The sequence below is a fragment of the Anabas testudineus genome, chromosome 17 (genome assembly GCF_900324465.2).
Source record: "Anabas testudineus chromosome 17, fAnaTes1.2, whole genome shotgun sequence".
Taxonomy (NCBI): Eukaryota; Metazoa; Chordata; class Actinopteri; order Anabantiformes; family Anabantidae; genus Anabas; species Anabas testudineus.
Genome location: NC_046626.1, coordinates 11,718,729 through 11,746,354, shown reverse-complemented (window position 1 = coordinate 11,746,354; position 27,626 = coordinate 11,718,729). Strand labels below are relative to the sequence as shown.

General features: G+C 41.4%; 1 protein-coding gene across 8 annotated transcripts; it reads right to left on the bottom strand.

Moving 5' to 3' along the window:
• Positions 1-504: 504 nt before the first annotated feature.
• On the bottom strand, positions 505-22,593 carry per2 (period circadian clock 2). 8 transcript variants are annotated; one of them, XM_026374133.2, is made up of 24 exons: positions 22,418-22,593; positions 17,020-17,580; positions 12,493-12,585; positions 12,176-12,330; positions 11,465-11,586; positions 11,096-11,297; positions 10,637-10,688; positions 10,104-10,246; positions 9,852-9,930; positions 9,653-9,759; positions 9,395-9,548; positions 9,169-9,283; positions 8,770-8,922; positions 8,433-8,523; positions 8,105-8,285; positions 7,885-8,009; positions 7,573-7,779; positions 7,188-7,487; positions 6,007-6,902; positions 5,539-5,655; positions 4,399-4,636; positions 3,809-4,013; positions 3,084-3,234; positions 505-2,618 (listed from the first exon to the last, which is right to left on the bottom strand). In XM_026374133.2, exons 2-24 carry the CDS (start codon positions 17,463-17,465, stop codon positions 2,442-2,444), a joined length of 4,509 nt encoding a protein of 1,502 aa, XP_026229918.1. In that variant the 5' UTR covers positions 17,466-17,580; positions 22,418-22,593; the 3' UTR covers positions 505-2,441. The 8 variants fall into 8 exon arrangements, with proteins under 8 accessions (XP_026229918.1, XP_026229923.1, XP_026229921.1 ...); XM_026374138.2 differs by having other exon boundaries at positions 3,890-4,013; XM_026374136.2 differs by having other exon boundaries at positions 7,224-7,487.
• Positions 22,594-27,626: the final 5,033 nt, after the last annotated feature.

Here is a 27,626-nt window from a genome sequence, read left to right as displayed (position 1 = left end):
ATCGTCCTCAACTTGGAATAAGTATGAAGGTGTGAACAGTGGAGGGGCAGGGAGACGGTGGCTTTGATCGTGCCTGCTGAGCTGCGGAGCGTCTGTCTGCAGAGAAGACACCGCACTGCATTGTTCCAGTAGGACACCCAATTAAGAGGTTATTTAAAAAGGGAATTCAACTATTTCTAGTATTTAAAAATATATTGCAGTGGCGTCTCATTAGCCCATGTTGCCTGCTGATTGAATTTAACAGTGCAGCTCCATGTGCACTGACGCATGAGCAGCTCACTAAGAAGTAAATGTAGAGCTTGAACAGTGATCTGAACTTTCTGCTGCCGCATTTCCAACATGTTCATGATTAAATCAATTGGCCTCGTCGCTCCCTTCTCACAATTTGTGAAGCATCAATAAGTCGTTTACCGATCAGTCATCAGCCCATTAACAGATGAGCACGATGTCGCTTTGCAAACAAAGACACCAAAAAGTTGCACAACACACCACTTCACTGTGAATTAACATTTTATTTTGAAATTTTAGTAAACAGAATAATCTGCATTTTAAAATAAGAAAAAAACAAAACTAAGAAAAAAGACGCATTGTGTTCAAATAACAAAGACAGATGACAAATTCAGGAAATGTTCAAGAACACTGCCTCGTCCCATATTACAGTATGAACTTCAAAGTGAAGGAAAACTCTCCAGAGTCAGCTGACATCTGTCTGAGCTGCTTTACACCCGTGCAATAACCCTAAAATCTGACTTCTGAAGAGACCACACGTTTGTTTAGCCTCAGACGCTTCCACAGGATGCCCAGGATATCCTGCTCCATATGTATGAGGAGCAACATCACACAATTTCAAGTGCTATGTTGCACACTTTTAAACTGGGGAAACATGAATATGCACCCACCATGCACAACAATCCACTCCACTGTGAGAGCTGTCCTAATTACAGTCACATTTTAAAAATATATTTACAGTATATATTAATCATCTTGGTCCTGCTTGATTTTTGTTTATAACTTGAAAAACGCATAAATCTGTACAGCAATAAGTCATGAATGTAAAAATATATATACTCAAAGTCACATTCGCACAAGCACTGAAATGTTTCATACATCTGAAAAATAAAAGTCTGTGGATGTATCACAGCTGATACAGAAACAAACGCTGCATTTACATAAATGAAATAATTCACAAAGAATGAAAACTTAAAGCTGCATTAGCTAACGCGTGACACAGGCTGCTCTGAATATCAGAGAGAGGGAATATTTAAATATTAAATAATATAAATTCTCAAAATGTACATAATATGACAGGCCGGTGAGTGCATTAAATCTACATCATCTATTGAATTAGATTGTCTCAAATGTTTTCACCACCTCCATTGTGCAGGGGTATCAGTTAACATATGATTTAATAATTACATTTTATAATATTATACATTGTTATAGACTAAGCTGCCTCAAAGTATATAATGTAGTAAATGAACAGCTTGGCAGTGGCCAGCTATAGCATGTTGCCTAGAAGTTAAACCATCAATAACTATAGTCAAACCAACAGTATAACCTCTGCAGTACTTTTTATACTTCAAGTATTATGCTGTTACTTCTGTACTTTTACCTCAGCAATCATTTTAAATGGAGGGCTTTTTTACTTGTTTACTTGTCTTTGCATTGTGGTTTTACAACTTTAACTTCAGTAATGGACCTCTGATGAAAGTAGAGGTGGTTAAATTATATTATTAAATTGTTTTTTTGCCCTTTCATCTCCTACTAGTGACTACGTATAACACCAGAAATCAATCTGAGCAAACAAAGCGGATGTAAGGGAGTCTCTTTCATGTTTTTCCTCTACTTCCAAAGCCGCCCGCAAAGTGCACTTGTGCATTCATTTGGTGCTTGATGGTTATGCACAGCAGGAGTTGCACCTGTTCTCACCACATGCTGACGTAGCGTAGCACAGTGTTGTTGTGACTGAGGAAGTCAGGTCACAAGATACTGAAACCCATCACCAACCTCAACTGCTAGTACACCACTGAGCCACACCTTGGCATGTGCATAAAGCCGCCTAAAGCTGGTTGATATTTGTTTGACCTCTACTTGCACATGTCATGTTTCCCTTATCGAGCTCTGCATGTCCCCAGCTCTCAGTGCAATAAAATGCTTCATCTAAGCAGAAACAATTTAATGAACATATGTCATAGACCCCACTAATCCCTGCAAACACTAGAAAAATGAGCGCTTGACTTTAAAATAATTTAAAGTCAAGCGTGTAATCACATTCTATAAAAGTCTTGACTGAGTCTGGCATATAAACAGGTAGAACTCATAAAAACAGCAAAATAGAGAGGGTAATGAAGATTTTTGTGTGAACAGCAAAGTGTAGTGCTTCACGTAAAGTGGGTCCATCTTTAAAAATGGCGGCTCACAGTCGGGCAGAACAAATGTTTTTATGTCTGAGTGCCAGAGCCTGAAGAGGGGCTGTGGCATGTGATGACAGCGGTGTTTTCTTCTCTAGGCTCCCTCCTGCAGCCGACCACTGCAGTCTCTGTATCACCGGTGTCCACGTCTGTCAGACCCTCCCCGACCGCTGCTGCCTCTGAGGAGCTGTCACAGCAGGAGCACACCTAGAAAACACATACAGGTTTCAATAAGGCAGACAAAAGACTGGATGGGTGCACAAATCTGACTTTGGATGTATTTTAATGGAAAACTTTTATGACACAGATGCAAACATGTATACTATGAACAGAGGCTAAATGTTAAAGATAGTTTACGTCAGGCCACAGATGGATACAGATATATTATATATATTTAAGAGTGATTTATTGACCTGTATATACCCTGAGTTTTCTGTATTGATATGTTGGTGGGGATCTTTTGTGGTTGTGATTCCTTTTCTTTCTGTCTGAGTTGAGAGCCACTGTAACAAGGCAAAACAATTTCCCTCTAGGATTAATAAAGTTTTTTGAATCTTGAACGTGATACTAACCTATATCACCTTGTTTTTGACTTATCACATATACAAACTCACATGTCAGTAGAGGATGGATTTTGAATGTTCTTCAACTGAACTGAAATAATGAATCTACCTTGACGTCTATGGCCTTGGGCAGATCTCCCTTCTTAATCCAGGGGTGGACGTCAATCAGCTCCTTCTTCTGCTCCTCTGTAAAGTGCGGCTGGTTCTTCTGCAGCAGCCTCAGCTTCTCTCTGTCCTCTTTTAGCACCTTCTGGATGTCACTGCGGATACAAGCAAACACACAAACACAACCACGTTCAAAACACAAACCAACAGTCATGCTGTATGAGACAAATTTGTAGTTTCTTAGTACACATGACATTAGTTTGTAGGAGGGATGGTAATAGTTCTTAACAACAATGCTTTAAGATATTTTGACCTAGTGAAGTGCTTCTGCCGGCATCTACCTAAAGTACTTTATAAAAAATCCTAATAACTACTAAAAAAACTATAAAACTAGGCCACCTAGTGGTTATAAATGGTTACTGCAATAAAGTTGCTTATAGGGCTTAGGGGGCACGTTGCTGTATTTTGTGGTGCTGTAGTAAGAAACGAAACATTGTATTGTCTTCTAGAAAGTTGTCAACAGATCAAATATGACATCTGCAGTATGTGTACTTGTGTTTTCTGCCTCCAGGCAGCACACACATCCTCTAAAAACAGAAAAGAGGAATAGTTTGCATGTTTACCCTCATTCTTCCCTAACAACCATAAGGTTGACCAACTATCAAACAGTAGTGTCTACAGCGCCACTATCCTACTCCTCATTGGCTACATCCCTGTCCTCCTACTCACCGCGAAGGCAGCTGATAGGTCATCATGACCTTGTGATCTGTGTTGGCCATGAGCAGCCACAGCGGGTCCTGCAGTACATACTTGAAGTGTTTGCTCTGTTCCATCTCCATGGCCCCCCGCTCTCTGCTGCTCAAGTGACCTTTGGTCTTCTGGCTACTCTGGGATGAGTCCACGCTGCCAAAGTACTTACTGCTGTTGTTGCTTCCTGTAACACCCACAGAGCAGATAATTAATATATAAAAAAATAAAACAAACAAATCACAATATAAGGTGAACACGGCTTAGCAGAATTTTAACTGTAAAACAAATCTTGAAATTAATGTGCAGATAATCCTCTTGTCCCTCAGTGATTTCTTACAGTACAGTACTATTCAATTAAGCAGAGCATGTCTTTTTCTGATAGGAAGCTCTGATGGGTATCCCAGGATAAATATGTATGCAGTGCCTATGCTCTGATACTTCAGATACTTCTGGTGAATCTGGCACCTGAACCTCGGTTTTCTGCTTCCCATGTTGCTACCTGTATTGACTTCTAGTGAAGGTGACCTTATTTCCTACAATACATCATATGTCGAAGCTTTATTCCAGACCTGTTCCACTGCCAGAGGTTCCACTAGCTGAAGCTCCACTGGCTGATTTCCTGCTCTTAGATGTCCCACTGTTGGACGTCCCGCTGGCAGAAGTTCTACAGCCGTTGGACCCGGAGCCCATGGACTCTGAGGTGGCTGAGCCGGTGCCTGAGCAGGAATCCTCTTGGAGAATAATGTCAAACATGTCGCTGGATGAAGAATTGGCATCACTGTTGTTCCCATCCCCACGTGAACTGGCCTGAACAAATGAAAAATATTGAAGTCACAGCATTAAAAAGAAGCCTGTACTTTATTCACCACCTGAACACCTGCGTCTTTGTGATGTAGGCATTATCATTACCTGTTTTGATTCTTGTCATTTCTCCACAGCACAGATTATCTTATTAATCAACTTGTACACTAAACCAGCCCATTATGATTAGGTTATGTTATGTACATATATTATCTTAACAGACTGGATGTTGGTTAAGATAACAAGCTGCAGGTGCAGTGCATTATGTAAACAGGGAAGCCAAAACATTAGGAACAAACCTTAATGTAATGTAATTCATTATATATATTATATATTATTATTATAATCTTGCTGACTAACTAAATTATAACTTTGTAAAAGTAGCATGTATAGCAGGCTGTACAGGTGCACCTAGTAAAATTCAGTGACTGTGTATATGAGAGCTTGGGAAAAATAATTGCATTAATATAACAGAAGACAGTTGCACACAACTTACTTTAGCATTCCTGGTCACATCTGAGTACAATACAATATAGAGAAAACAAAACATGTCCCCAGTGCTAAAAAAGGATTCCTCTGTTAATGTTGTGGGTGTGGTGCAAGCCTTGGAGGCCCCACATGCAAAATCAAAGAGTGTGTGCATGTGTTCATACAGTCATACATATAGTCTGACTTGTTTAGCTTGGTAGACATTTTGAAGTGACTCAATATATCACCTGTTTTCCAGTTTATATTCAAGTTTCCCGTTCTCATGCTTTAAAAGTATTTGTTGCAATACATTTTACTGAATAGAATAATGCAGATAAGTCATGAAAAGAAAAAGAAAAGAAAACTGATACAGTTGTAATTGACATATGCAATAGGAGTGGGATTGCAGAAGGGTGGAGGTTTTCTGATGATTCGCCTACCTCTTCGCTGTAAGAACTCAGTCTAGAGAACACTTTATCCCAAGACAAACGATCACAGACACAGGGTGTGCCCTCACAATACAAGGGTCCAGGTGGACCAAGGAGACTGAGAGATGGCTAAAGGGTGTAAGGGATAATAACATCATGTGTTAACACCCTGAGCCACAGTGGAGTCTGGACTGACTTCACTTTACAGGTACATAGCAATACAATAGCAAAGAACTGCTGCACTTTAATATTGTGATATGTAATATGATGGCAACAAATCCCAAGGTTGAGACATATGATCGAGTGTCTTGGAGAACCTTGCCACAACCTGCTCCCAATTCAATGTTGTATTGACATTTTCTCCTAACAATTTAAGGAGAATACAGGTGAAGAATATCCGTTATATGCATTGAGAGACTTGGGGAGGAAAAGGAAAGAAAAAAGAAAGCAACCGAAGAAGAGGTCAATTTCCTTGTTTACCTGTTTCAGCTCCCTCTCCTTGGCCTGGTTTCCACTTGATCCTTTCTCTCTTTCTCCTGTGTTATTCCCTGGTCCTCCAGTAGAGAGCGCTGTGCTGTCCTGCCTCTCCACAGACAACTCCAGCTCCAGCAGGTTGAGGGGTGAGCTGCAGCGAGACTGGAACAACGGCGGGGACGCCTGGCGCCCACCTCCTCCAGACTGTGGCGTTGAGGAGCGAGACTGACCCTCCACAGGGGCCTTTGGAGTTTCCGAGGAAGGAGGGAAGTGAAACGAAGGATTCAGGTAGCCTGCTTGAGGAGCAGAGTGATTCTGGGAGTTGAACTGATTGTGAACACTGAGTGAAGGTGGAGCTGTGAAGGTGTGCTGGCCTAGAAACACACTCTGACCAAAAGGCTGTGCTTGGGTGGGGAAGCTCCCACTCTCCGCTTGGTACACAGGCTGTGGTGGTGGAGGGCCTGGTGCCATTTGCGGGTACATGTAGTTAGGCAGCACTAGAGCAACGATGGGAGTGACCATGGGGTTGGCGTAGGGAGCAGGGTGGATGGATGGTGGGCAGGGAGGGGCTTGAGCTCCCTGGATGTTCACATAACCTGTTGGAGTGGTTTCAGTGTAGGGAGCTACGGAACCGGCTCTGGGATAAACCTGGAAGGGGTACCCTGGCATCATAGCAGGGTAGGCCATGGGAAAAGTGGACTGAGAGGTGTCAGAGGGAGACCAAGAAGTCGGGTTCAGAAGAGGAGGCCGCAGCTGTTGTTGCCTCTGATGGGACGCCGTGCTGTCCGAGGACTCGATCTGTTTGGCTCGCTTTGACTTGGTCCTCTTATTGCGCGTGCCTCGTCGCGACGTGGGCTCTGTGCCCGCTCCACACTGCTTACAGGATGGAGCAGCAGGTACAGCTAGAGGGTCGAGAAAATAAAAATACTTTTGTTAGGTGATCTGTGACAACAGGACTATTGTTGAATTGATGTATGATTCAGCAAAGAGACTTTATTAAAATCTGGATCCTGTTTATTGCAGTTTGGGCCCTTTTTTTTAATGGTTATCATAACAATCCCTCACTGTGAAAGGAAAACTGTGCCCACACTGGTAACTACTGCATGAGAGGTCAAACTGTGGATTATTCAGTAAACTGATTAATATAAATTTTGTAATAGCCATACATTGCAATAAACCAGAATTACCCTTATTATGTGTGTCAGTGTTGTGTTCAGTGGTACCATCGCTGGTGACCTGCTCCCTGTGGCGCTCCAGGTACTGGGAACAGTTTCCTTTGAGTGCTGTGAGACTGCGAAGCTCTCTGAAGCGGTACAGAAAGGCCTGCTCCTCCTTTTGGGTATGGGCTGCCAAAACCTGCTTGGTCAACCCTAGTTTCTTGTAGGATTCCCTCTCATGGCTCGGAGGTGAAACAGCACAAGGAGGACCCCCGGTGTTCTGACCGGATTCTGCTGTTTCTCCTGCACCTGGTACATCCTCTATGATCTCTGCACGGACGACCAGAAATAAAAACAACTTTAACAAACTAAAGCAGTGAAAGGTGAAGTTCAGTGTAACTGGGGCACAACATACCTGAGTCTGGTTGAAGTTTCTTGTCTCCAACATGAACTATGGTGCTACTGTAGCTGCACTGGCTGGTGATGGATACCACGCTCTCTGGTTTGTTAGGTACAGGTAGGGGCAGCGGAGAACCCACTACCGCTGTGGCTGTGTCGCTGGGATTTTTGTCTCGCTCATCCAAAACAGAGAGACCAGGCCGATCGTTCAGCAAGGCTGGTTCTGCCAAAAGAACAGAGACCAATTCAGAGTCTGAGAGAGGTGTTTAAAGGATGAGTATGAATGTATGGTGAGTGTCTGCTCTCCTTCTGTGGTTTGAACTCATACCTTCAGACACCTGCATGCTGCCGGGTCCGTTCTGTTTGTCATCTTCTGAGTTAGAGGACGTGGTGTTAGAGGAAGACTGACACTTCCTCTTCATAGTGATGGGAACATTACAGCTCTCCAAGTACCTACAGGAGTTGTAACAACCAGATAAGTTTTTTTTTTTTTTTTTTTTTGCAAAAAACTGATATTAAACTATTAAAATAAGTAAATACATTTGTACCTGATTACACTGTCCAGACAGCTGATCTGCTGGTAGGAGTAGCAAGTCTGATCATTGAAGGTCAGCTCCTCCTGGAACGAGGCTCTTCTCTCCTCCATAGTCGACCCGGTTTCCCTCCAGTTGAAAGGAGCGGCTGAGTCCTTGGGCCGGACCACTGCTGGATGTTTCTGTACAGACTCTGCTGAAGAGAGGCCAAGAGTCAGGGGCAGGGTGCTGGATGGGGTCACGATCACAACAGATGAACAAGCCACAAAAGGCAACATCAGTTTTTTCCTACTGTCTCTCACTTAGACACACAAATAAGTAGGTGATTATCAGCTGGACTTACTGCCATTGCTCTTTTTGTTGTCTAGCTTGGTCATCTGCTGCTCCTGGCTCTTCTGCAGGTGAATGCCTTTACAGATTTCCTGAAATGTGCGCTGTCAAATAGAGACACAATTTAATATCTAAAATATATTGTGCTGTTCTCATTTTAATTATTCCAGGCAGTCTGCTAATGTAGGAATAGTTTAACCAGATTTTCATTCATTCTGATAATGTAAACAATTTGATCACTGCATGTAAATTTAAATGATCCTAGGCTATTAGTCTTTAATCCTACCCAGATTTGACCACGTGTACTGCATCCCAGTAATAAACCTGGTGTTTGGTAAGTATTTACTCACTGGTCTGGCTTTGGTTCTGCTCACGTCCTCCTCGTCTCGTTGCATCTTGCTCCCGCAGCCGTTGTTTAGGCTCTCACTAGAGGAGGTCATGCCTACGTGATGATCATTGCTGTTGAGGCTACCATAAGCACTGGAGCCACTGTTATGTACCGGCTGATTACAGATAAAGGAAAGAAAAAAATTTTTAAAGAAGAACAAGGTGGAAAGAAAGAGTTACAGGGCCAAAAGTATGTACCGGTAGCTCCAATTTTAATTGTTATGTTTTACTCGTTCTCCCAAAATTCACCATGTTGACTTCTGTAACATGTTGTATCACTCTGCCGTATATATTAACACTTACGATATATTATTTCTTAACCAACCCAGCCTCTTCTGTAATCTCTGTCCTGATTTTCTCACCTGTAGCAGAAGCCGATGGATCTGTTCTGTAATCTCCTGGATGTCGGAGTCCATGCTCTTCACCTCCCTTACGGGAGAAGCTGGGGCCATGAAAACATCTTCATTCACAGGGCCCCTGGTCGACAACAACAAACATTAGCTGATTAAGATATATCAAACTGTTTTTTTTCTTTTTTGTGTGTGTTATTATTTGTGTATATCATTATATTACAAGACTGAAACTCACATGCGCACTTTGTGTCTCCCGATGACGAAGGAGACCTTGCGGCTCCAGGGGTTGACAAAACTGGACCAGCTGGTGTCAAGAATAACATACTCTCCATTTCGTGCACAGAATCTGATGGACGAGTGGTCAAATGGCTGACCTGCGTACTGAAGGACTGCAGAGAAGCAGAAAAAGAATTTCATAGACTATAAACATAGACAAGACATGAAGAGATTACCTGTGAATACACAGTTAATATGTTTAGTTCTGTGGACTCACTCTTTCTGTGAATGCCCAGCATGACTGGTCGATCATTGGGATGAAGGTGGAGGAGGACTGATGTGCCAATCAGGTCTTGTGGGAGGTACCCGAGGAGAGGAACTGCCCTGATACCCCCACAAAAATCATCTTTGTTAGTTGGCATGCATCAGCACAAACTGTATCACCAAGTCATAAATTCAATGCAGAAGTGTCTCACCTCTCATCCACGTCCTGGAACACGCAGCTCGGTGTGTGTGTGGTGGTGAAGACGCGTTTGTCTGTTGGAATTCTGGGTGCTTCAAAGAAGAGAGAAATTTAACTCATAGTACAATAAAAATTAGTTTTAACAACATATGTGTGATAATGACTGAGGACCTATATTCAACAAGCTGACTATTCACTTTCCCATAACTGTGTCTTTTGGTTTGAGTTCCAATTTCTCTTCCCAAACCTGGAATTAGCTTTTTACCTTCGTAACCAGAGTGAACTCTCTCGGCCAGCAGGAGGCAGCAGAACTGGTCTTCAGTGTGGACTGTGTCTTGAACCTTCATCAAGTAAGGAGTCATGCGGAACGGATAGTACTGCAGATCACCTTCACACTCTTTACCACCACTGCAAATCAGCGAGAAGAAGACTAAATCAAATAAAGATGGCCTATAATTCATTTAAGTATCCAAAAATAATCCAACACATGGGGGAATTACAGTATGTAGCTAGTTAGAATTCACATCTGAATGGTGTATAATGGTGTATAAGTCCTTAAGTGTATGTTTGTGTGTGTTTGACACGTCAGGTTTGACAATGTTTTTGCAAAGATCAGTAATTTCTACATCAAGTAACTGACATGATGAGAACAAAAGGCACCTGATTCCAGTTTACACATTGATGATGTCAGCAACTAATTAAAAAGCATCTAGAGTGGAGTGAAAGAATGAATAAAAACTACAAACAGGTAAAAGCAGCAGATGGCCCGACACCATATTTGAACACCCACACACACACCTGATACGACAAAAGAAGGATTTCTCCTGTATGCAGTCAGGCGGGGAGGACTCTGAAATGGGAAGAAAGACATCTTTAAATTCAAAAGCAACACAATCCTGCCTAATGTTAGTCAGGGTCTTTACTCCCTTACGCCATAGTCTGAATTAATTCATTTAGAAACACAGCAGTGCATTTAAATGCAATGAATTTAAATAGTGTTTAGTTCTTAATTCTTCTTAATTGGGTCCACCAGCCAAACTTTTTCCAGGCACAACAGGAATATATCGTGACAGATAAAGCGCAGCTTGGTAGTGATGCATGTGTAGGTATTTAGAGCTTTCATGGTGATGGTGCTACCTTGGATTGGCAGCATCAGAGACATCATCAAAAAACATTCTGTATACATTGTCATTGTTACTTCTGTCCCCTATCTATGCAGCATCTATGGAGACAAACATCCCTTCTGTGGGTCTGTACCTGCTCCAGTGCACATGCTCCAGGAGGGCAGGCGGTATGGCGTCGTGAAGCAGTAGAACACACTAACATCCTGTGGTGTCAGGAACTCCACAAACTTGGTGTTCTTTAACACGTCTCTTTTGCAATTAAGGATGGAGGCAGCCTGATCGGAGATGTAGACGATTCTTCCAGTCATGAGAGACACAGCTACTGCAAAAATGTCCTGTTGAAAAGTAGAGAGAGTATTCTTTTTCTAAATCTACACTGATCAAACTAATATTTTAAACACTGAACATTAACTTTCAAGTGTTTTCATCAACTCATCTATCAATATATGCAGATAAAAAGACTAAAAATCAGTATTACTGTTAACATAATTGAATGACTTACATTGTTTTTGAGCGTGTATTCAGAAGTGATGCTGTCTATTTCCTCTATTGTATATGAAGATACGTCCAGTCCTGAAGGCTGACTGTCGTTGATCATCCGCAGCTGATAATACTCCTCATTGGCTGCAAAAACACATTAAGAATTGTGTCAAAATGAGATTAAGACATAAACCAAAGTATTGAACAGATATGTGCTGTTATAAAAACAACATTGACAAACATGAGGGAGTGAAACTAAAGGTTTGACCTACTCATACTGATGTCACTGATATTTCTTAATAATGATGAACATGTCTCAGTGCTACACTAACATGCATCACATCATATTCTACAGGACCAAACTGTAGATAGTGCTGCTAAAGCCCTGCCCGCCCATTTCCATCTGTAAACATTTAGGCAGGGTAGAATTAAGCATTTACAGAACATTACACATACACCTCCCTACAGAAACGTCCCGTCTGCTCAAATCCTTTTTACTGCTTCTTTGGTTCCCCTTAAAGCCACTGAGATACAGCTATATTCATGCATTTACTAAGGAAGGTGGAGTGAATTATTAAAGTACAGGTAGCTTACAGTCATAAATATATATATATATATATATATATATATATATATATATATATACAGTGTATAATATATATATATATATATTGGTTGGTAGGGAAACACAAGACAGAAGCAGAGAAGGGTGAGAGTGATGAATGCCTCTTACCTTCCACCTGTTTCACACAGCGCAGGGCATATTTGAGGGTGTTTAATGTGGTGGACTTGTTATTGTGTCTCTTTTCAGGAGGCAGGTGAAGCTTCAGCTCCTTCAGAGTTTTAATCACCTCCTTCTGGGTCTTGGCTTTGGCAGACTCCTGACTACTGCAAGTTGCACGGTGACACACACACACACACACACACGTGCACAGCCGCAAGTCAGATTTTGCAAGTAAAGGGAATAGTACAACACTTGTAAGATCACATTGTGGATGGTAAGGTAAGATTGACACAAAGTGTTTTTGTTTCACAGTGGTCACTGCGTACCTGCAGCCGCTGGTTGAAGGGTTGTCCTGCTCTGAGCTCAGCAGACTGAAGGCGTTTGAGCTGCTGGGAGGGGATGGGCTGTGGGAGTTTGAGCTGGGGGTAAAGAAGGAGAACTTTGGTAAAACAGTGCTTCAAGCTTGATAAAAACACATAAACAAATAATAGACAAACAGGAGTGAATTGGAAACTGTGTAAATTTCACTTTCCTCCCTTGTTTAGCAGCCAAGCTAAAAGAAACCACACTCAAGTCCAAGGTCAGGCTCACCTAGTCAAATGTGTCTGTAGCTAGAAGGAGGCACAGCAGGACAGCACAGATACAATGCATTAGGAAGGAGGGTTGCTGTAAATTCTGGGAGAAGAGAGAACAGATTTTTCCTTTTCCATAAATATCCATTTTTGCTTCCTTCTGATTCTCTGTCTAACAAACAATCAACTAGGCGCTTTTTGACACCTCCCATGCTGTGTGCAGTATGTTCTTATACAGACAAGTAGAGAAATGAAAGCGTAATCTCCTGCTGGTTTGGTTAAAATAAATATTTGCATGTATTTGTAAAGAGTCAACGTTCCCTGTAAAGGCTCATTTAGCAGCTTTATCATCTCACCATCTTCTTCAACAGATGGACCACCCTGACAAAAGCTTCTTCTCACATGACTGATGAAGATAAGCTCATAAATAACATAACAAGCGGATAAATCAAACATAGTTTTTGATGTACTGGTTCCAGTGTGTCCCCAGCGTGGCCTGTTTCTGTAGCTTCGATTCTTATTAAAACAAGGAATCATTTGTAGTGGAAAATGTGGAAGGCCTGCACGCAGCTGAAGAGGCTGGACGTGTTTGTCCGATCTACTGTATTAACCTACAAGCTTAACCCTGCACTAATACACTAAAATCGAAAGGCCTCTGAGACGATGACTCAGGTTAAACTCAGGTTACTATATTTGGCCTGCTTACCTATCTAAGAATAGAAGACATCTTCACAAATAGCACCTTTAATCACAAGCAGGTATCTGATATAGCCTCCAATACTGGAGTACAATAGCTGCTTTTTAATGGGGCAGATCATATTAGAAACAGTTCCTCATATCAGCCTAATTTGTAATGTGATAGTTAGCCTGTGTTTGCCCTCTGTGGACATAAGTTATAAAAGGAGGAAACTTCAAGAAGCTGAGGAATTTGTTGATTCATATTTCTCTGATCAACATGAAGTTTGTAAATTCACTGATATTTTCCAATCTCCTCAGTCTTGGGTTGTACTGATGCCATGCCATTATCCTATATCCTACACTGTGATGCACAAAAGACAAGCAAGCTTAAATCACAGTTGTCAACACAAAACAAAAGTTAATTAATGTACTGAATACTAGCTGAAATAAATGATTTGCAATGACAACTAGTTCATTAGTAACTAACCCTGTATGTGGTATGAAATCGAGACATACCAAAAGCCAGCTGTGACTAATACCACTGATAACAGCTTTACTACATATAACAATTGTACTGCCATTTACTACCATATTAAGTACTGCCCTTACTGTATATACCATACTGTATATGTCACTAGGACCACTGCCATTTTCCTTTTTATTTACAAGTCCAGAAACTGAAGTGTGTGATTGTCCTGTACCCACAACTAAAGAGGAAAACTCACCTACTGTGCTACTTGGTCTATTTTAACCTTCTCTGACATGCTCCACTGTAGCGGGAAACCTTTTTAGGAAGTAGAATCAAATACTTTATATACTTCACTGCTATGCTTAGCTCTCCCAACACTATTATTTACAACACTACTGCACTGTACCAGCCAACAACTTAAGACTATTAACAGCGCTCTGATTAACTGACTCATCTGAGCTACAACTCAGTTTACTATGAATAACCTTCTTAACTGTCTAAGAATAGAAAACACCTTCACAAATAGCTTCACCAAGCACAATCAGGTATCTAAATCTATCAAATATAGCCTTCGGTACTAATGAATGCAACAGCTGGTTTTAGACTGGACAGTCTGAATACGTATTAGTGTTCAGTAGGCTAATTTGCAGCGCTGTAGTAGGTCTGTGAGTCGTGGAAACATGTTCAAATAGGGTGCCTTGAGCATCTCCGCTCACGGTGAAGATCAGGGCAAGGTGGCCTTGTTTAATGAGGAACCTTTCAGTGACAGCTTCTGTAAACATTTGACCTCTTACCTCATGAGGTGTATGCGTGGATATCTCATTACATTCTCATTACGTCTAAGAGACATGACTAAGACAGTGAATCAGCTGCATGTGAATAAAGCAAAGATGAGCTCCACTGAGCTTCAACATCTGGTGTGTTTTTCCATGTGGTATGATGACTATGAATTAAGTATGTGACTATGATTGAATGCAGCGTAAATAAATATTAACACATGCAAACTAAAATAGTGTTTTTTTACATTTTACTTTAATCCCACAATAATAATTACACGTTGCGTTCATGAATAAACTGTTTTCTGAAAGTGTATGAGTGTAAGTAGTAGAGAAATTGAATCAGCCTGTTCAACATTGTCTGTGTATGTGACCCATGCATTAGCCTAGAGGCTTATCAGTGCACTAATACACTGAAATCAGAAGCTCTCAAAACACTAACCTACCTCTCAGATACAACACGTCACTATAAATAAAAGGCTTATATGACTTAGTATAGACAACATTCACAAATAGTATCTCCAAGCAAAGTCTAATTCTACCTATAGTAAACACTGAGCTCTCAGTTTGTAACAGACACCTGTACAATGTTTGAAACGGCACAAACTCAGTGAAGTTATATGGGAAAAATAAGTGAATCGCACACAACTAGTATAAATCTCATGTGACTGTGGATTTAATGGCAATTACATTGTCCAAAAATGTGTGCTCCATAAAGACAAGAGATCTTATCATACCACCATTGCCCCAACAGTAACACAACCACACTTTCTTCCTGTAGTTTCCTGTAATCCAAATTCCCATCTCTCTCTGTCAAATGTTCAGCTGAGGGCAACAGATGGGTGAAGTGGGATCTTTGTGCCAAGAGGAAATGGTGCTGACGGCAGATGCAATGGCTTCTTTCCACAGAAGCCACCAAAATCATCCAAAATCTCAACTACCACATGGTGGCTTGATAATCCAAAATGATGAATCACAAATAGGCTACATTTCAGCATCAATATGGAAATAGACTGGCTGTCAAGTAACATGTTTTTCTTTTAGTGAACTTCGTCATTTGCCTTTTAAACCAGATATTTGGGTGAATGAGATGGACCAAGACAAAAACTGAATTGAACTAAGATGGAAACGTGACACAGAGGAATGGGTACAAAAAGTTCAACTGAATAGAGGGAGGGGTGAGAACTGATGTGTATTGTGTAGTGTTTTTAAAAAAAAATCTGGATTCAAAAGATCAGTGGCGTAATTAAGACAGAACTGGGAGCAAGAGAAACAGCACGCAACTCTGCTCGCTCCACCCTGGTATCAACACCCAAAACACTGAGCTGCCATGGCAACAACAAATGGTCGGGCGGTGTGACACAATCCGTCTGGCATGCAGAGAAAGCCTGCCTCCAGCCTCCGGCGTGCTGGATGACATCAATGCACACTTCCTACTGGAAGCAACAGTCGTTTTGTTCTTTCCACTGCCCAAGACACGCTCTGGCCGTCTCCTGGGCAGACTGGGCAGTCTAAATCTATTCGTGGCCACTTTGCGGTCACGTCCAAGCAGTTTCAAGGAGTTTCGGAAATGTTTTTTCCCCTCACAATTTAACCAAATTCCTACTTTGAAGTAGAGTTAATGTGCAACTTCTACTACTACTACAATCCGGCACATGTAACAGATAATGGCTTATGAGAACAATAATTTGAGCCACCTTATCCCCACATTCTCTCAGTAAAGTCATGAGAACTGAAGAAAGGGGGTGAGGGAAGCAAGAAATTAGCATCGTCAGTAAAGGGTAAGAGTAAGTAAGTAATGATGACATCATACATACTTGCCATTACAGTGGCTAAAGAAAAGAGTCTGCCATCCTACTGTGTTTTTGTTTGTTTTCTGCCTGTGGTTATGGTGACGACTTGTTAAGGCAGCTTGGAGCATGTTATCAACACATAAAAGTTACCACTCAATGTCCCTGAGTGTCTGGTTGTGGCTTGTGGAACTTACAGAGATCCAAACAATGTACCAGAACACTATGTGAATCATTTGTACACTAAATGAACAGGCATTAAATCTAGTTCAGGAAATATGATTGCTCAATTTAAGGTGATCATTTGAAGGACTTGTTTCTGTGTCTGACTAAAAGTAAATACTGAAATAAGTCAGCCATTAAGCAAACTAGAACTCCTCTGGGACATCTTGAGCCCTATGTACAGTACTATTGTGAGATGTTACGTTCACATGTGTTTTACTGTCACCCAAGACAGTTAGAAAGTTGTCACCAACTAAGTTTCCCAGACAGGATTCCTGCACAACATAACGATGCCACACAAAGCAGGCCCACAGATGACTTTCTCATTTCCATAACAACCACTGACCTCTTGTTGCTTTCAGAAGACTCCAGCAGTGCCGAGTCTTTGCTGTTGCCATTGGAGCTGCCCACTGACTCATGGCCATGGCTCTCGTTGCCATGACTGTCGTTGCCGTGGCTTTCATTGCCGTGCGATTCGGTCCCACTCCCGCTGGATCCACTGCTCTTCATCTCCACATCCTCCTCAGGGAGCGATCTGGAGCGGCCATTCTTGCGATGCTTGTGGGGTGAGCTGGGAGGGTCCTGGCCACTGCTGTCACTGCCGTCTGAGGGGAGGCCTAGGTCAGGCCTACCTTGGCTGTAGCCACCCATCTGGTGAAGCTGTGCCATGGAACTGCATCCTGAGGCTCCTCTTGGCATGGAGCTTGAGGTGGAAGCTCTGCACCCTAAGGCTCCATCCTGGTCCGCCAGCACCAGGAAGTGATAGGGCTTGGAGTCTGAATATTCTGACATCAGTAGAAGTGCTGCCCTGGGCTTGTTCCAGGTTAGTTAACAGGATGATTAAAGAACACAATCACCCCATTTTCACAAGGGTGTTGCTGGAGGAAATAAGGATGGATGGATTGATCTGTTGAACGAAGGAGAATTTACATGTTAGTAATAAAGTAATGTGTGTATGCTGTAATTTATGCATAATTTAAATATTTGGAAAACATTTGATTGAGTAGGTATGTTGCCCAATTCTGCCACTACGACCTTTAATTAACCAAGTTAATTAGTGTTCAAGTGAAAAACAACAAGACAGAACTATAACAAATCACCTTTGTCAAGTACACTTAAGTATGTGTGTGAGTTATAAATAAATACTGCACCAAGCCTCCTTCAAAAAGGTGTATTGTGTCTGGTGCAGTAAAGAAGTCATAGGGTTTAACCCCTGACCCCTGAAGAGCCCTGCAGGTGCTTCTCTGATGTTCAGTCAAAAGATTCACTGGTACAGACAGTGTGGCCTTTCAGAACAGCAGGTCCGTACCATCTGAGCCCTCCAACCCCAAAGGATCATCCAACCCTGGGATACATAAAACAGCACACAGCATTGATCTGAATGCCACCACAGGTTGCTATTCAACGGTGTGAAACTTTGGCCCTGTTTTCTGTAGCTTTCAACTGATCATGCACAGAAAAAGACATGTCATCAAAGAGTTGTCACCATATTACAAAGGCTGATGACTTTTGCATTCATGTTTTTGGTTAAACTAAAGAGCAATGGAAGCAAATTAGGAACAGAAGCATTATACTGTAGATGTATTTAGAATTGTTGTTATGATACCATAGTTATGTTATAGTGTGATTTAGAAAAAACATAATCCTGCTTCTTGTCTACTTTATGTTAAGTTCACATGAAAGCTTTCATGTGAGTATAAGCTTCAGTCGGACCAAGTGCTGGCTCTTTCCTGCAGTGGAAACATTTTCTTTTTTTACTCTGCTCTACGACCTCATTTATTCACCTGAGCTCTTTGGCAATGTGCATGTGTATCAGACTACGTACCGACTGGGGCCTCACAAGACTTGTTGTGATGCAAAAGGCTTTGACAAACGTATGTCTCATTTAAATTCACATTTTAAGACACTGGATTCTTGATTGTATTTAAAACTATTTTGCAGAACACGTAATAGTGTAAATGGACCTACAGTCAATCCACTTTCTATTTATACTGTACCCGATCAATAAGTTCAGAGCTACAGTTCAACAGGAAATATTTGCCCCTTTTTCAAGTGGGACAGTGTATGGTGTCAGCAATACCAAAACAATCAAGTAGCCAGTGCTGTAAAGTTTGGAGAAAGCCTATTATGCATAGTGACCATCAATCTGAGAAATATTACTCGTCCATTAAACTAAATGCTGTATTTGCTGCACAAACTGCTGACTAGGATTTGTGTTGCACAGAGGTTTTCTGGCAGGTGCTGCTGCAGAACAAGCAACTACTGCTCAATGTTGGGTCCAAAGTTTAAGAGCTGGCTGCCAAGTCCAAGAGTTCACAGTAGTTAACAAGCACAGTAACCCCTCGATATTCACCTCATTACCTTGTTATCTCTACTGCGTAATACCAGAGAGTCAGAAAGTGTCAGTAGATAAATAAAAAACCTGAGCTGGATTTGGAGAAAAACAGTGAAATACACACTAGTTAGTGTGATTTAAAAAGCAAAAAGAAAGAAAAGAAAGATTTGTGCAGCTACAGACCAAGTAATTAGCATATTAAACTGCACACGATGATCTAGCACTGGATGATCAAATATTTACAGTAGCAACACCAAAAAAAGTACTGGATGATTTATTACCCAGGCCAACTTCATTTCTATGTTTACAGATGCAGAGATGTGAACAAAACTCCCTCAAGACTAGTGAACAACAGCATAATTTATCCCTTATTATTAACTATATCTACTTTATTCATCCATCCCGGGAAGAAACGTGGACTTTTCGTGTCCCCAGTAAGAAAGCAACCATTATTTTAAATTGAGTAACCTCACAGCAAGTCGATTTCACATGCGGAGTTGCTGCTGTGAAACACAGGTCATGACGCATTTTAAGATGACAGTCATGAAGCCTTTTAATGTGCAATGAGGTAGGTGCATCGAGAGACAGGTGGTTAACAAGACAAGATGAGAAACATAACAAAATAAAGGTTATGTATTACTCTATTTGGACAATTTCAGTCATTTTAATGCAATCAAAGAGTCATTCTGGGCTGTTGGGAACATGTTGCTCACTTGGCCTTTTGAATCTGAGAGATATCATTTTGAAGAAATGGGGTTTTCTTAGTAAAAAGGACGAAACACTCGATTTAGAAATGGCTTACAGCTAAGGTTGTAATCAAGGTGGTAAATTAAAATTTGATTGCACTTGTTCCATTTGGTTTTTCCAACGCAGTAGTAATAAACACATGTCTCATATGGTGATGATGAAAATAGGGGCTCTGCCATATTTCTGAATAATCTTCCTCTTAATCATCCCTGTTGCCCAAGTTGTTCCTGTTCTCAAACAACGCTACCAGTGACGACTGGAAGATTTACCCACATCTTAAGGGAACTATTATGTCATGTAAGAAACAGGCTTGCCACAGACTTATTTTTAAACATGAACATTTCATAGTCAATAGCTGAAACCTCTAGCATATGCAGAAAATATAGCCTTTCATTTATTGTTGTAGTATACACTGGTTGCAGCCAGTAAGGGAAGTAACAGTAGAAAGGTAGAAATGAAGTGACAAGGCATCAAGACCGACTGGCTTCCTGAGACTTTCATTACCGCCTCTATAAATAAATTAAAAGTGAACAGAATACACTGAGAATTCACCCAGCCTTAACTGGAGCCAATTACATATCAAGTTAGAAATCAGGCACTAAACACAGAGGGTTTGAGAGGATCTAATTTTAACAACAGCCCCCTCTCTCAACTTGTGTGTTGCTAACCAGCTCACCATATTTCTGTAATTCATATTTTTCAGGAGGCAATTTCACCACGGCACCAACTAAAAAACCTTCTCAGGATTCATTCATACTTTAGGCCACTATCTCATCATCACATCATTTCTAATATTACACCATAAGATATTCCAATTCTCTCCTGCCTGATGAAACAATAAGCACAGTGCCCTGATCACATTATCTAATGTGTCCTCTCGTCTCATCTTATACAACCATTTATAACTCTGTGTATCATGTTGGACACGTGGATTCAACTTGCAGGACAACTTACAGTATTTGGATAGGACTGCAGTTTAATTTGCAGTTTTTATTTTTATTACACAAACTTCAACAATTGCTTCAAAACTCTTGCAGTGTGAATTACACTGTGAACATACAGTCGGTTTTAATATCTAACCCTTAAGGCAACAAGTGCTGTGAGTTCCTTCACGTGCCGACATGGCTCAGGTTGCTTTATGGAGCCGTTCCGCCTGTGCTGACCTACATTTATCTCCAATGACATGTTAAATAGTCTTAATGGATCAGAGGCGCACTGCGCTAACACTGTACTTGCAGCTTCCTTGACTACCAAAGGTTTTATTTAGTTTCCTGGTGGCTAATAAAGGGACAGAGGTCTCGCTGGTCAGAATGAGAAATGAGATGAGAAGGAAGATAAAGTTTCCTATTCTTGTCCACATTCGAACACCACCTGAATCCTGCTAACTCCACCCTGAGCGACTGACAGACGGGAAAATAGAAACAGATAATAGACAATGATAGATAATACTATAAAAATAGACATGTGCTTTGCCTTTTTTCCATTTGAGAACCACTGTTTTTCGCCATAGCCATGCCATAACATGATCTGCATAACATGAGTGCCATCCAATCCCTGGTTAAAGCAGAAAGAAAAACTGTGAGCTCCTAAGCTTAAGTTGCAGGTGGGCTGATTTTTACCGGGTGCAATGCCAAACCTGCCACTGATTACCACATTAAAGTCAACACATCTAATGAATTGCCAGCCTTGCATGCGTCAGTCCTCTGTCTCCTCCCTTTCCATCAACAAGCAAGTTAAAGTGCAAATACGCTCATTGACAAGTCGTTTAAACTTTCACTATAAGTAAAAGCAAACACGTACAAGCAGTATTTCCTATCAGGTATTAAAAGTATTTTAATGCTTTCAGGTTAAGACCTTGCTGCAGGAGTAAAGACAAAAGCTTGAGGTACAAGATATCAAGTTGGAAACAGTGTGAGGAATGTAGTCTGTTACTTTGTCTGCAGTTAATCAAACATCACCCCCTCCAAAAAAGGGAAGCATCAGAAAACTACAGAAGCCGAGTAAAGTTGCTTATTTACTTTCTCCCACATCAGCCAAGCCTAAACATACTTGTCAAAGCGCATCATGATGAATGAATTCCTCCACGGGGCAGTGTCTGATTTATGTAAGGCTGGGGGTAGGACCACATTTCTAAAACCCAGTAAAGATCAGTTTTGGTGCTGCGTGTGAACTCGTGCCATGTGCTGCTGCAGTAGACTGTTTATGTAAGTCGTTATGCTGAGTTTTCATGTGACAGTGACACCAGAAAGCACGTCCACGACGCCCCATACGTGACCCTGGCGTCTCCACCACTGTCACACCTGTCCACACCGCAGCATCGTCCTATGAGCTACTACACATTTTACTGAATCATGTATTTCTTCTGAGATTGACGCAGATTCTTTTTCTTCGGCTCACAACATACCAAGGTTATTTCCTGGTGGATCAACTCCCGTCCCGTGCTGTGATGTGGGCAGGGCCGGTGCCCTGCTGGAGTCTACTGTAGTCTACTGACCGGGGTTGACCCTCACACTGACACAGTTATGCAACTCACGCTTATTTTACAATATCTGACACATTTACGCATTTGGAGAAACAGCTTCCTGTCCTCTCACACCTTTTAAAACAGACATCCACGCAGATCCAGCTCACACGCACAACTAATAAAAAAAACTCCACCAACCTCACAGAAGACAGATTCTCTCCTGATCTCCGGGCCTCTGTAAAATAAAGCTTTAATTTCAGAGCTCCTGTAAGTTAGATCCTGAATACAGACAGCGTCCCAGTCCGCTCTGACACACTACTCTCTCCACTTCAGATTTCCAAGCACCGGGACTCTGTCCTGCATCTCCAGCACAGGCAGTGACCTCATTTCTAGCTGCCCCCTTCAGCTCTGCGCCCATTGGTCCGGAGAGCTGTCTGTCTCCACGTCACAGCGCTCTGAGCCAACCGGCGCCGCCCGCCCGAACGAGGGCGGAGACGACAACTGCCGCTCCGCGCTGCCATTGGCCCGTGGTGCCGTCACTCCTTTTACATAAGGATGTCATCGCGTTCACGTGGATAACCACGGCATCAGCGGAGTGAGCGAAGCGAGAGCAAATCACTACGAGGCAGCTGCCGGTGAATGAAGCGATGCCGGTGGTTGGCTCTCCGCGGCTCAGCACGGCCGACTGTTATCTAAACGGTTATACAAGTGTGTGTGTGGCCAATGTGGGTGAACTGGTTAGTGCGCAATCAGACGCGTAAGCAGAAAAAGTTCCTCGACTCTGCTGTGTGATATAATGCGAGGTGTTTATGATCGTGGATGATTTAGTGAAGCTCCTATAAAAGTGCAGTCCGGTGTTATTGGTGCAGCAGCTGCAAATAACAGAGAACAAAACACCCTCGAGTATATAGGTAATAAGGACGAGCAAGTTGTGTTGTTCTGTCTGTTCATTGTTATCCCAGTGTTGGTGGAAGACACAAAAAGATGAACAGAAAAGATTCTGTATATTAACACAGTTAATGGTCTGATTTGTTTTAATTAAACTGCTATAAATGTGTAAAATCTAAATGCTGTGGCAAATAAACTAGGAGAACATCCAGAGAGGTTTGGTGACTGATCACCGCTCCACTTACACAGTCTCATGATGTATGATGGAGCTCAGGAGTTTGACATCTCCCTCTTTATCTTAACACCCGCTTGTGTTTTTATTAATAGGCTACTGTGCTATTTCCCTCTGTGCTCTCTTCGTAGCCACGTTTCTGAGGAATAGTGCCAAATCTGAAATGTGCCGCAGTGATGAAGCTGCTATTCCAAGCCTGGTTTTTGTTCTCAGCACTACACAGCCGTGTGTTAACTCAACTAAATCCAGTAGAAAATCATTTAGAGGCTTCCAGATTTCTCTCATGTCAGGCTTGCTGACCTACTGGGAGTGCTTTTAATTATCTTTATAGGCGAATGGATCGCACTTTAACAAACAGTCCCATGGTTGACATTGAGAGCTCAGATTAGAGCAGACTCTATGTTTTATTAATGAGCAATGAATAACATGAGATGTTTCTAGGTAACTAGCTAGTGATAATGTGGACAACAGCATTACAAACACTGTCACAGTCTGACAGGCAATTTTAAGTCTCCTAAATGGCAAGTTGAAAGTTGAAGAAATATTATTTAAACATATCAGCACCAACTTCTGCAACTTGGATGTGCATGTGATAAAGCTGCGTCAATAACCAACACTGCTCTATAAAATAAATGAAATGCTTTAAAATGATCTCACTCTTTTTTAAAGCCCATGCATCTTGTTCAGGGTTGGGAGGGCTTGGAGCGTATCCCAGTTCACAAAACGCCGGGAACACCCTGGACAGGTCAACACATGTAGAGAAATCACACACACGCACACAATGACTGAGTCCTCAGTTAACCTGCATTTCTGGAGCTTGTGAGGAAACAGTACCTGGAGAAAAGCCAAATAGACACATAGAGACACAAACCAAAGCCCATCTGCTGCTGGATTCAAATCCAAGACACCTTTCAGCCTCACTCATGTAAGTTATGAAAACTATTTAGACAAAACTTTTCAATGTGGTACAAAGTTTTTTCACATGTACAAAAGAAGAAACTTCACACGTAGGTGTAGGCAGTATGATCCATAAATACCTTACCACTAAACAGCATTAAGTATTTCCACTCTGCCACACTTGTGAGCAACATACTGTTTATTTTATGCTGTGCTGACCTCCATTCACACACACACAGACTGGCTGTGACACTGTCTTGTCATGTGTTATAATGAGGGACGTCTTTCATCAAGTGAATGTCAAGGCAATAGTGCGATTAATGGAAAATAGTGAGCTGTAAGAAATTGTAGCTTCACAGTTTTTACAATATGGTATTTTTTTGTTTTCATTTGCATTGATCCACACAGTCAAAATGAAATTCTACTTCTATTAACTGTTATGTTTAGATGCCCAGCAGTCCCAATCAAACAACATATTGCATGGACATAAAATAATAAACTTGAATTTTAGCATCAAAAGAGTGATTCTTTATCACAAACAATGGTTGTTTTGATTCATACATCATCTATTTCAGAGTTATGTAGGACCACAGTGTAGTGTGATTGCACAGAAAAACAAGTTTTCACATAAGGAACAGACGGCAGAGCAAACTAGACAGACTTGTCTGGTGCTCTTCGCCTTGTATGCTGAGTCATGCTGGGAAAAAACAAAATGAAAAGGTGAGGAATCAGGTCAGGATGTCAAACACGAGCAGCCCCAAAACTAGAAACATTCACATACGGTATGGCTCCTCCTCCACATATAAATGTGGAATAAATGCACACAAATAGAAAAAACAGGTGTGTGGATGGACAGATGGACTGATTTGTTCTCTCTGTTACTGTAACAAACAGTACAGCATCAGCTTATATAGAAAATGATACATGGAACATGACTTTTGGGTTTTGTCATTTTATTATTAGGAAAGCTTGAATGAAAATGGTTCTACATGGGTCAACTAAACACTAAAAGCAAACAAACAGACCCACTAAAGAAATAGTTGTCATTATCACTGAAAACCAGTCATGTTCCTACTAATCTGTTCCTAAACAGTCACTGACGCAGACATGTTAACATGTCAACGAGCTAGGATTAATAATATCCATGTAAGCCACAGTAAAAACATGACAAGACACAGTGATGCCCTTGGTTGATGTAAGTAAAAGTGTGAGAGTGACGCAAATCAGCCCAGCAGTCTTTGTCATCATCAGGGCCTCTATTTAAAGATGGGCTTCCCTCGTATGAGTGGGTGGACAGAAACAACTACCATATATGATCATCATCACTCAGACGACATGCAGAAGGCAAAAGAACGGGAAGTTGAGTCGGATCACGAAAGTCTGTCGCATCTTTAATCACTTGCATGAACATGTGAATAAGTAAACGGACACCAAACTGATAGATAGGACACTTATGCTAAATGTGAAGGTTGTAGCTGAGTTTGCAAAGGGTGTTGAAACCCAAGGCGCTCAGTTTTGTATTGATCATTTAGTGTCCACATGTACTGACAGTATCTGCCTCATAAACTAACCACTTCTCAGTCCATCACCCATTTCTGCTGACAGGATGCAATTGGAGGATGATGTTTTTAAACTGACAAATGGGACAAAAACATGACCGGTCAGTTACATGACGTAAAGAGATATTTTTATAATAGTTGACTTTTCACCCTCTGGGCTCAGTATATGATAACACAGGATGAGAACAGCAGGAAAATGCACGTTTTGTTTTCCAGGCAGTGAACCACAGAGTTGCCATCGCAATTCAATGTAAATTATATGTTGATCAGTGCGACCTTTACAAAACTGACATAAATTATATGGTGAGCGGTAAGATCTTTGGGATATCATTTGTCCACAAATAATATATGGAGGTTGTGCGTGCAGAACAAGAACGAAGCTTACACTCCCTGCAGGATAAAGAAGTGTGCAGTCTTCCTCCCACTCTGACATGACTGCATCTATTTCCACAGTAACAGCAGTTCGAACTACGTCACTGGTACAGATCCAGAGAGCAGAGGCAGATCATGTGGGATAGTTTCACCTAAGGCTATAGATATTAGCAGCCCTATAGGGTGGACTAAACCAAGCTCCCACTTCATTATTTTACATTTCAGTAGTTTTTATACCTGAGGAAAAAGGCAGCTGACAGAAAGAGTCGTTTCAGGGCTTTAGTGATGAATAATAAAATATAAGTCAACCGATAGGGATAGTTTGGAATTAGAAACACGTTGCTAGACATTTCCACAACACTGAAGTCATACTTGGTGGAACTACTGATTCACTATTGATACCACCGGACACATGAGGACAGTAATGACGAAAACACAAGCATCAATCCGGATCACCATGGAGATGCTGAAAACTGGATAATCTATTTAAAGAGAGTTCAAGGACGCGTCTAGTTTGAGGATACTGCAGTTGAATGTGGGTGGACTGCACACAAGCAAAGCAGACAACATTGCTTCTTGCCACGGACGTTACAGTAATGTTACAGATTTTCATTGAGGAAATTTAGTTTGAGTCAGATTGTACTATTCAGAAAAACAAAATACCATGATGGCAGACGATCATGTGAGTCAAACACACTAAACAAAAAGAAATTTGTTAGTTTGTTAGGACGACGTTACCTAGAAGCACTCAATTTGTTTTCCCTGTTTAATTATGCAGAACGTAAATCACATTTACAGTACATTACTCCTGGGTGTCAAAGCACAGCAGAATGCTATGGAAATAGAAAACACCAGCAAATTAAGTCAACAAGGAGATGAGCAGAGTGATCATTGTATTAAAGCCAGTACATTTCCAAAAACAGGTAGCACTGAAGTAACCTGGTATTTTCCATAGACATGTTGACACAGTACTTTATTGAAGCTAAAACTTTTCCATTAAAGAAAGAGTTCAGTCAGAAGGTGCATTCGAGCCGCTGACTGCCAATGAGAAACGGCATTAAACAGTTTAGCTTTCGTGCCAACCTAGACCAGGTGACAGCTGATACATTAGACTGGAAAAGTTCAACCTTGACAACAAGAAACCTGGTATTGTTGGTATTGCATGCCAACATTTTGTCGGTCATGAAGCCAGAAAAGCCAAATGTGGGCAGAGATGGTGGGTCTGGATGGCACTGAGGAGGGACAAGAAGGTGGACGCAAACACGTGTTTGAAACATGTGCCATTAAAGAAGGATTTATGATCATGTACAATACTATGTAAAGTAGTTTTCAACATCAGTTTATTAAACTAATCAAATCAACTCCTAATACTAAGTACTGACTTCAGTTCAGGACTGAATTCACACTGGTTTACTCAAATTCCCAACCTGATTAAATCATCTAGAGTATCCTCCTTATT